This window comes from Silene latifolia, chromosome Y, assembly GCF_048544455.1.
Source record: "Silene latifolia isolate original U9 population chromosome Y, ASM4854445v1, whole genome shotgun sequence".
In the NCBI taxonomy this organism is placed as follows: domain Eukaryota; kingdom Viridiplantae; phylum Streptophyta; class Magnoliopsida; order Caryophyllales; family Caryophyllaceae; genus Silene; species Silene latifolia.
The window spans coordinates 322,614,146-322,625,690 of record NC_133538.1 but is presented as its reverse complement, the minus strand read 5'-3'; the positions used below and the strand labels follow the sequence as shown (position 1 = coordinate 322,625,690).

Below are 11,545 nucleotides of genomic sequence, written 5' to 3'. Positions count from 1 at the left end.
ATTTGACCCGTACCCTACAAAAGATGCAGACTTCCAAGTATGAGTTTAAGTACCATCCCTGTGTAAGAAACAAAAATTGAATTGCTTGATGTTTGCAGATGATGTCCTACTGTTCAGCAAAGGGGATGCTAAGTAAATGATGTTGTTATTGCAAGCTTTTTCTACCTTCTCAAATGCAACAGGACTGAAGGTGAGTGCATCAAAATCCAGTGCTTACTTCAGGAATGTTCCGAGCGGCTAAAGCATGAGATTTTGCAAGTCTCAGGTTTTGTTGAAGGACAAATCCCTTTTAAATATCTTGGAATGCCCATTCAAACCACAAGGCTTAAGAAACAGGATTGTGAATGTTTAGTAGACAAAATATGCACCAGGATTCATGGGTATGGAGCAAGGAAATTCTCATATCTTTGGTAGGTTGACCATTGTGAGCAAAGTGTTCGAACTCTTTACACTCTCTTACTGGGCATCAATGTTTGTACTTGCCCAAGGGTGTGATTAAGAGGATTGAGGCAGTGTGTAGGAATTTCTTATGGGATAATAGTGCAGATTACAGGAGGATTCCCTTGGTTAGATGGGATCTGTTTTGCGGACAAAGGATGAGGGAGGTTTGGGCATTAAGGATCGGGAAATTTGGAACAAGGCAATGGTTGGAAGACTAGTTGACTGGATAGCTGTTAATAGAGATTCCATATGGGTGCAATGGATCCATAACAACTACCTCAAAGGGCAGGACTGGATGGCATACAAGCCTAGCATGAATTCAAGCTGGGTATGGAGAAGAATCTGCAAAATCAAAGATGAGATGGTACCGGGGGTATACAAATGGCAAATGGCATGTTGAACCGATGGATATACACTGCTGGAACCTATGAGTGGTTCGGGGGAGTAGGCCAAAGGTGAACTGGTACAAGGTAGTGCGGGATGGGTGGGTGATCCTAAGCATCAATTTATGGGCTGGTTAGTAGCACATGCTGCACTGAACACAACATCTAAGCTGGTTGGGTTTGGTGTGGATATTGAGGATACCTGCTGTATTTGTGCCCTAACTGAAGAGACCCCTGAACATCTCTTCTGTCAGTGCGAGTATAGCAAGAGGATTGTGAAGGAGGTGAATAGGATGACTAGCTGGAGCTTCCCTGAGAGTGGGGTGGTGGAATGGTGTGTGCAAAGGACTGGTACTAAGGTGCAAAAGGGTGTCCAGATTGCCCTGATGTTGAGCTTGATATATCATGTTTGGCATCAAAGGAACAAGGCTAGGAATGAGAAGGTCATGCTATGTCCAGAAAGGGTAGCCAAGCATATAGTAGAGGAGATGAGAATTCGAGTTCGTGGTAGGGACAAAATGCAGCTGAGATTAGATGAATTAGAGTGGCTAAAAAATATGCATCTGTTGGTTTGATATTCTTATGGTTGGTTTAGTCTATAAGCACCTCATGTAAATGTTGATTTTGATATATATTATATACTCACATTTCACCAAAAAAAAAAAAAATTGATTAATGTTTATGAAACATTTGAGATAAGAACAATTTGTTAATCATAATTGCAAAATGTTGTAGATTATATTAACTAGAGTTACTAGACTTAATGTGACCCATTTTATATACATGTAATTGTGAATTACTTGTTAATTTGTTAAATGTAATTTATTTAATATATAATGATATTTAATTAGTTAAGTATGCATTTATATTACAAACGACATGTTACATGTCACACGTCACAACATATTACAAATGACAAATTACAAAAAATAAAATGGAGTCCATTTTAAGTGTGGGAGCCGGTTTTAGTAGGTAGTTTTAGGGTGCATGTGGTTGATTATTTTATATGGAAAAGCATAATCATCACACTTGACCTACACCTAAACCTAGCCTATTATTTGGGTAAGACAGAAAGCAAAAAGAAAAAGCTTTATCTCTTCCCCATGGACCATGAAACCGGCACCCCCTCCCCTTTATCATGTGATGATGTTCTCATTTTTCATTCTTATCTTTGTGCTTATCTCTCAAAACCTCTCTAACATAAAATAAGTTTTATGCTTGAATTTGTTCTAAAAAAATTCTAATATCACAAAATATTACTAGAGTAGTAATAATAATATTATTAGAATAAATTTAAGGTTATTAGTAATATTATCTAGTTAATAATATTATTAGTGTTAAGGGTAAGTCTTGGGTGCAACTAAGAGGAGAGTTTCTAATTTGGAACTTTGGTTTTTGGAGGATCATCCTAAAGTGATTAAGCTCAAGAACAAGGTTAGGAAGGTGTCCTACCTTGTGCCCAAATAAACCGGTCCACCATTTTGTAAGGGTAAAACCGTTTTTCTCCTTATTTCAATTATTTACATATTGCATGCAACTAGATCTATTATTCTAAATTAGTGTAATTTAGAAACTAATTAGAGGAGTCTAATTAGGGGTTAAAGAATCTAACAATTGGTATCAGAGCTTTGTTGATGCATGCAAATCGTTTTTGAGTTTTTTACGAGTTATTTGATGACTAGAATAAAAACCGAAAAATTTGTGTAAATATAGTATATACACGAAATTTTTCATGCATGTATACATTCTGGTCTTAAAATGTTTTATGTCATTTTAAATTATTTATGGAATTTTATTACTCATTTTTATAATTTATTGGATAATAATAACATTTTAATGAGTAAAATGGTTATTTAATAACTAAAAATAGTTATATGTTGTTTCTGGCCACGAAATTTTAATATGATCTCACATGTATATTTTAATTATTGTATGTAAAATTTGAAGTTAATGTGATTAATTTTTCATGATTTATGATTTTAATGGTTAAAATGGAATAAATCGAGATTATATAAGCTAAAAATTAGCTAATACGAAATTTATGACATGAAACTTTTCCCCAAAGTTGAACACATATTTAGAACATCAGATGTGAAAAATAAAAATTAATTTTGTTAATTTTGTGTGTTTATTGATTTTTATGTGATAAAATCGATAAAAGGCAACTTTGTTAGTCATAAAATTAAATTCGAAATTTTTGGTCGGATTTATATTTTTTCCAGGATCTAGAAATTATTATAGTATGTTCAAAATTTTGATTTTGAATTTTTCATAATTTTTGTGATTAATTTGGAATTAAGTTGTAAAAATTATGATTTATGCTATTTATTCATGAAATAAATTAAAAATACTTTGTGAGAAATTTTTATTGAATTTTTAGGATCTTGGTCATATTCCAGAATATAGAAAATTTTGATTTCGAATTTTTCCAATTTTTATGATTTATTGGGAATTATTTCTTAATTGTTAAGATTAATAAGATTATAATGAGCAATAATGTAAAACTTGTTGGAGCTTGTGTCCTCCACAATTAGTGTGATAACATTTATAAATCACTTATAGGTTCACAAGGGTATACTTTGTATTTTATCAGTTGATTAACGATTACCTAATAACGGTTGGCTTGCTAGAAAGTTTGACGTTATTATCATACTGATGGCGGTGATCAACTGGTCCCTAAAAGTCAGACCTAAAGGATGTGTTTGAGAGATGTGATTATGGAAATGTAATCACATTGATGCCTTATATGACTAATAAAAGGTTAGTTCATGTATTTGACTAAACAGTTAGTCAATGTGTTGATGAGACGATTATTTAATCTAATTAAATAATATTAGCTGAGACGAATTAACTGGCAATTCGTAAATTGAATATAATATGTTATATTTAATTAATGTATATAATGTTAGCTTGTACGAATTAAGTTGTTAATTCATAATTAAACATAACCAGTTATATTTAATTAGCTAATTATAAATATGCGATATTAATAGTTAAAGTATATATTATACCATATTGTCATAATAAATTATTACAGGCCGGCATTAATAAATCCTCTGCAAGCTGTTGTGTGTAGACTTATTAATACGGAATAAAATAAATGACAATTTATAATTAATACACAATATATACATTAGAATAACTACCAAAAATAAGGAGATTTTTCTCTTTTTATTTGAGGAGTCACTCGGTCAAATAAACCGAAAAAGAGGAAGAAATATCTTCCCTTATTCCTCTCCTTATTTTCGGTTATAATAGGGAGAGAGGGAGATCATTTCTACAACTCTTTTAACCTAATTTGACCTAATTATTCTCTCATCAAAAATCACACAAAAAACCATAAATTAATTAGTGAATTTGGGGATCGATTCTAGCAAGAACAAAAGGGCATTTCCCATATCATCTTGGGTGCAACGATTAGGCGAATATCATTTTGATATTGTTCTTAGGCCGAATTTGCAAGAACCAAAGGTTGATTATTAATCCTCTACTATTTTGTTTATTTAATTTCTTTTATGACTCGTATTCATAATAATAATTTTGTTATAATCTTTATAATTAAAGGGAAGTATACCGATAATTCCCACAAGTGGTATCAGAGCCAAGGCCACGAAATTATTTTTGTATGATTTTCATAAATGATTTAATCAAAAATTTGTAGAAACAAAAATATATCGGCTGAATTTTTAAAAAAAAAAAATGCCGAATCATTTTTTTTGCCGATTTGTTTTTCGGTTTTGTTGATGTTTTGATTTCCATTTTGATTTTTCATATTGTTGTTTTAATAAGTTAAAATGATTATATGATGAATTTGTAGATGTTTGATTTATGAGGATTAAATTAAAATGTAAATGGAAATTGTTTCATTGTTGATAAATTGTTTTTGCTATATAGTTTTGGCATAGAACTTAATTTAATCATGTTCAAATCAATGGGGATGAATCATATATACGGATAATCGATTTTGTCATAAATTTTATATTCATTTTAAGAGGTTAAATTGAATTATGAAGTTTGAATCCATGTATTAGCAACATTAAACAATTTGTTCATCTTAATTTTTTTTTTCGATAAAAAGGGGCTATTTTTTTTTCCCAGCCAAGAGCTTTACAAAGAAAAAAAAACCTGTTTTTTTGTTTTAGGGCTAAAAGCCGAGAAAAGAAAAAAAGGGAAGGTTGTTTTGTTTTAGGGCTAAATGCCAAATGGAATAAAAAAAATCTGTTTTTCCCTCCCTGTTTTGCCGTGAGCTGCAATTATAAAAAAAAAAAATTGTTTTTGTTTCGGTTTTTGAGGAATTGCCGAGAAGAACAAAAAATATTTTCTGTTTTTTTTTTTTGTTTTTTTTTTGGCCAATATTGATTATACATTAAATTAATAATGTATGATTAATTGTTGTGAAGAAGTTCACAATTTTTTTATACCTAATTATTTTAAAGAAGTTTAAAATAATGTTGGATTAAATTCATATTACAAGATTAATGTGAATTAAGATTAAAATTATTGTGAGTAATTGAGGAATTGTCACATAATTTGATCAATTAAAAAGGTGGTTTGGATAAATTAATCTACATAATTAAGGAATTATATCTTGCATGTTTAATTTATTAGTTGATGCATATTTTTTAGTTGAATGAATCGTTGAATGGTTTTATTTACGTATTTTTGCAATCAGTTGTAATTTGTAATACCTAGTGTGGCCTTAGTTAAATTATGTTTTCGTAATGATGAAAATATAATTTTTAATGTAATTTGAGATCTCGTATCTCCGTTTGGTTTTCTTTTATATTATGGTTTTGAAATTAGAATGTAAATAGGTTTATTATGTAATTTTTAATTGTAATTTTAAAGAAGACTACAGATGGAGATTGGATTGCTCACTCCCGCTACATGGACCAAGATGGAACATCAAGACAAGCTTCTCGGGTCCAAGGATGGATTCCAAAATTGTATTTAATGTTCATTTTGGTAGATAGGCCACACTAGGACTTTATTTTTGTTTTACGTTTTACCGTTCTTATTGCTTTTCATTCACATGATAGTTAGTGCATCATATTACGCCTAAACCAAACCACCTACTAAAATGCATGAAAATTGACTCATATAGATTGAATGTTAGTTTTCATAGATATACAGATGTCACACTTTTTAAGCCATCACCTTAGTTTATTCATTCTCGCATGCTAGATATTAGTTCACTTAAAATGAATTAAAATAAAGTTGATGGGATCTTCCTCTAAAACTGAAATTGAGACTAGTCTTTATAAGGGCAAACAACTATGAATCCCTTCTTCGTCGGTAGGTATATAGGACCTTACTCTCCATATGAGCCCTTCTAGGTTGGGTAAGTAGTTTGTGTTGACTTAGTTTACCTCAACATTATAGTCCGAAGAGTTTCTCGTGATTATGATGGACTAAAGATAGAATTTACAGAAATTTATCGACCAAGAATTCTAACAGTAGAATTAGCCAAAAGGTTGTCTTATCAATTTACAGATAATTGAATCTTGGGATCATATATATAATTCTAGAGGGAGGTCAATTGTATAAATGCTTGAGTCTTCGCGTTATAAAAGTATTGCATTAGACTTAAATCATAAACGATAAGTATGCTTATTATATTTATTCTTCTTTTCGCAGTGTAGAATACGTTTATTTTGATAATACTGTTACAACAAATGGCTGGAAATAACGAAATCCCAATGCCAAGTGCCACACTTGGATGCGAGTCCTGGCTGAAAGCTTTCATGGACCACATGAATCAGTTCACACGTCTGAAAAATGACGGGTCCAACTTTTATGGATCGGGAGGCATCATTGCGGAATCCGCCATTGCCGACGGTAAGCTCAAGTACTTAATTGAGCCAATACTGGTAAACCCAGGCCCCAATGCAGAAGTTAACGAGTCACTTGCTTATAGTGACTTCGTCATGGAAGCGGGTGCGATAAAGAACGTACTCATCTTTGCAATGGAAACCAATTTGCAGAGACGCTTCATTGCCCAAGGTGCAAACAAGATTTTCACCACGCTCACTAACGAGTTCTCAAAAGCACCGAGAATCGTTACTTATGAGCATACCTGTCGCTTCTTTGATGCGAAACTCCAGAAGGGCCAACCGGTTAGCCCACACATTCTTAACATGATTGAGAATGTCGAGAAATTGGAAGCACTTGATTGTAAAATCAGTGAGAGCATAGTCATTGACCGTAGCTTCATTCACTTCGTGATGGTTTTGCCCTTTTCAGGGCAAATTACTACATGAATGACATGAAGAAAAGTCCACATGAGCTACACTCACTTCTCGTACAGACCGAGAAGGATATGAAATTGAGTGGGAGCATGAAGCATGATGTTCTCATGATTTTCAACAAGAATAAAGGTAAGGGCAAAGCTCCCGGCAACCTAACTGTAGGTAAGCTAAAGTTTAAGAAGCCAGGAAACGGTAAGAGTGGGCCTGGTGAGACTAGTGGCTCACAAGGCAAGGCAAAGAGTAAGGGCGGTTCACAAGACTTGACATTGGAGGAGGAACTGTCCCGTTTACCGTGAGGACATAAAAGCAGGCCTAAGAAACATGCAAGTTTCGGAACTTGGTTACTTGATACTGGTTATGGTTCTCATCTGTGTAATCATTTGCAGGGCCTAAGAAACATCAAACCCCTCGCAAAGGGTGATGTGGACCTGCGAGTCGGAAATGGAGCACGAGTTGCTGCAGTCTCCATGGGAACATATGTAATCCAGCTCCCTAGTGGGTTTGAGTTATATTTATATAACTGTTACTATGTACCTAGTTTATCTAAGAATATTATTTCTGTTTCCGTACTATATAAAGACGGTTTTCCATTTTCAATAAAGGATAATAGCTGTATTTTCTCTTTCAATGAAATGATTTATGGCAAAGCAGTTTCCATGAATGGAATTTTCATCTTAGATCAAACTACAGATATATTACACGTGAATAATAAGAAATTAAAGGTTGGTGACAAAGATCAAACCTATCTATGGCATTGCCGAATGGGACACATAAATGAAAAACGTGTAAAGAAACTCGTCGAGAATGGGACTATTCCCGCATTCGATTTTTCTACATATGGCACGTGTGAATCATGTCTTATCGGAAAAATGACTCGAATTTCCTTCAAAGGTGTTGGAATGCGCGCTAGTGACCTATTAGGACTCATACATACTGACGTATGTGGACCTATGTCAATTACCGCTAGAGATGGCTATAGATATTTTATCACTTTTACGGACGATTTGAGTAGATACGGATATGTCTAGTTAATGAAGCATAAAAGTGAATCCTTTGAGAAATTCAAGGAAAACCAGAATAAGGTTGAGAACCAACTGGGTAGAAAGGTTAAAGCACTCCGTTCAGATCGGGGTGGCGATTATCTTTCAAATGAGTTTGATCAACACCTTAAAGACTGTGGAATCGTTTTACAGTTAACTCCACCTGGAATACCTCAATTAAATGGTGTGTCCGAACGGAGAAATCGAAATTTACTTGATATGGTTCGATCCATGATGAGACACACGGTAGTACCTGATTCATTATGGGGTTTTGCTCTTTTGTCAGCTGCTCTTATACTTAACCGAAGTCCGACTAAAGTTATTGACAAGACTCCATATGAAATGTGGAGGGGAACGATCCCCAACTTGTCCTTTATTCGGGTTTGGGGCTGCGAGGCTTATGTCAAGTGGAGACACGAGGATAAGCTCGGCCCACCATCGGTCAAGACATACTTTATTGGTTATCCAAAAGGAATGTTTGGTCATTACTTCTATTCGCCTACCGAACATCGAGTTTTTGTTGCGGCTAGTGCGACGTTCTTAGAGAAATAATTTCTCAAGAACAAGACAAATAATAGAACCTTCGAGTTGTCGAAGATTCCAAAACCAACAAACGAGGAACAGATGGAGGAAGTTGTTCCTCCAACTGATGATACGGTTAATATTCCTCAGGAACCTAAGAGGTCGGGTAGAGTCTCTAATCCTCCAGACAGATACATTGGTATGGTCAAGGAGAATGACGTTTTGCTCCTAGAGAGTAATAAACCCGCTACCTATAAAGGTGCCATGACCTGTTCCGACTCAAAGCTATGGCTTGAAGCCATGCAATTCGAGATGGACTCCATGTATGAGAATGACGTATGGGGTCTAGTTGATTTACCTAATAAGGTAAAACCTCTACAGTGCTAATGGCTTTACAAATTAAAGCGTTCTGTAGACGGGCAACCAGATACCTATAAGACACGACTAGTGGCAAAAGGTTTCACTCAAGTGCACGGATTGCATTATGATGAAATTTTTGCACCCGTAGTTATGCTGCGTTCCATTCGGATTATCTTAGCGATTGCTGCTTTTCATGACTATGAAATTTGGCAAATGGATGTGAAAACCGCCTTCTTAAACGGTTATTTGGAGGAGGAGTTGTACATGGTGCAACCCGAAGGTTTCATAGATCCTGAAAATCCTAAGAAAGTGTGTAAGCTTAAGCGTTCTATTTATGGACTTAAGCAAGCTTCTCGGAGTTGGAATCATCGTTTTGACTAGGTGATAAAAGAGTATGGTTTCACTCGATCGGTCGAGGAACCATGCTTATATATCAAGTCGAGTGGGAGCAAGATTGTTTTCTTGATATTGTATGTCGATGACATACTCTTGATTGGGAATGACATTCCTCTCTTATCTTCGGTTAAAGGATGGTTAAAGAACCATTTCCAGATGAAAGATCTGGGTGAGGAACAACGCATATTGGGAATCCGTATCTACCGAGATAGATCACGACGGACGTTATCACTGAGTCAGGATTCTTATTTGGATAAGATTCTTGAAAGGTTCAAAGCATGACCAACTCCAAGAAGGGGAACCTTCCAATGACGCCGGGATGCGATTGAGCAAGTATCGTCACCCACGATGCTCGAAGAGATTGAGCGCATGAGTCGTGTTCCTTATGCATCAGCTATAGGATCAATCATGTATGCCATGATATGCACACGTCCAGGCGTGGCATATGCATTGAGTATGACGAGTCGGTACAAAAGAATCCGGGAAACACACTTTGGATAGCTGTTAAAAACATCCTTAAGTACCTACGGAGGACTAAGGATAGGGTATTGACTTATGGAGGAGATACTAAGCTATGCGAATCGATTCTGCAGATGCTAGCTTCCAAACGGATCGAGATGACTCAAAATCTCAGTCCGGGTTCGTCTTTACTCTTAATGGTGCTGCGATCAGCGGGAAGAGTTCCAAACAGAATGTTGTAGCAGATTCTACCACTGAATCCGAGTACTATGCCGCTTCGGAAGCAGCAAAGGAAGCTATATGGATGCGTCAATTGTTACAAGGACTTACGATAGTTCCTAGTTCGAATGACCCGATCACCATCTATTGTGACAATAGAGGTGCCATCTTCCAGGCTAAGGAGCATAAGTCTAGCAACAAGTCTAGACATGTACATCAGAAGGCTCACCTGATCCGTGATTACGTGGAGCAAGAGGAGATAGTGATTGACAAGATAGCTTCGGATGATAACATCGCGGACCCTCTCACTAAACCGTTGAATTATGATAAGCATGAAGGGCACGTTATTTCCATGGGAATTAAACGTGTTCCTAAGTTGTAGTAGTTGATTATGGATTTGATACATTATCTTTTTCATATACTATTTATAACTTCGTCATTTTATTTCATATTTTGTTTTTCATGTGGATTCTACTGACAACATTGAACGCCACAAAGTGAACTGAATTACATTATATTTGTTTTGGTCCGTAATCGCCTACATGAGCTGATAACTCTGGCTATTATATTGTGCAGTCGATTGATGGTGGGTTTAACGAGCCATAAGTCAATCAGTTGGCTGATTGATCACAAATACGGGTTATAACGATACCTCGTAGGACAATTTTTGTGACAACGTAATGGAGTCCTAAATGTTTAAAAACATTCGGTGCCAGGTCGTGGATTGGACGTCCATTGTGTTCCTAGAGTCGATTCTTTTGACTATCGGCTGTCTCTTGAGATTAAGGCAGTTTTTGGGTGACTTTGGTTTCTCTCATGGTCTGCCGTAACAGGAGACTAAGTAGATTTTCTCTGGGTCATTTCATACTGTGATTACATCTGCAGGATTCGAGTTGAAGAAAATATCCAATCTTTATCAGGTTTAGTTATTTCTCAGGGCCACTCGAGGAGTTGTAACTGAAATGCATGGCCATGCTCGAATGATGATTCGTTTATCAGTTAAGTTACTCTCTAGTCGGGGAAACCACTCTTGATATTGATCACTTGTAAAATACGACCTTTGTGAATACGGATTTTGCAAATTGTTTTACATTGAGTGGGAGAAATTTTAGGATATGAGAATCGGTTATCGCACATACACTTGTGAGGACAAGTGGGAGATTGTTGAAGCTTGTGTCCTCCACAATTAGTGTGATAACATTTATAAATCTCTTATAGGTTCACAAGGGTATACTTTGTATTTTATCAGTTGATTAACGATTACCTAATAACGGTTGGCTTGCTAGAAAGTTTTGAAGGAAAAGTAGATCTATATACTCAACATATTCATATATGTTTTAAGTTAATTTAATCATAAAATTAATTGGTGATCTTATGCATGCAAACTATAAACAAAATAAAGAAGAAATCTTTATCTTACATTGGATTTTCGGTTTATTAGGGCACAAGAGAGATCTCCTTCTCTCTTGTTCTTGTG

At 35.2% G+C, this 11,545-nt stretch overlaps 1 protein-coding gene across 1 annotated transcript; it reads left to right on the top strand.

The window, feature by feature from the left end:
• Positions 1–571: 571 nt before the first annotated feature.
• LOC141631298 (uncharacterized) lies at positions 572–1,399 on the top strand. Its single transcript, XM_074443987.1, has 2 exons — positions 572–769; positions 890–1,399. Exons 1-2 carry the CDS (start codon positions 572–574, stop codon positions 1,397–1,399), a joined length of 708 nt encoding a protein of 235 aa, XP_074300088.1.
• Positions 1,400–11,545: the final 10,146 nt, after the last annotated feature.

Bases quoted from the DNA above. Each gene is read 5' to 3' on its own strand.
- LOC141631298 (XM_074443987.1), top strand. From the start codon at position 572: ATGGGATCTGTTTTGCGGACAAAGGATGAGGGAGGTTTGGGCATTAAG. The intron at 770-889 runs GTATGGAGAAGA...TCGGGGGAGTAG, and splicing joins CTAGCATGAATTCAAGCTGG to GCCAAAGGTGAACTGGTACA.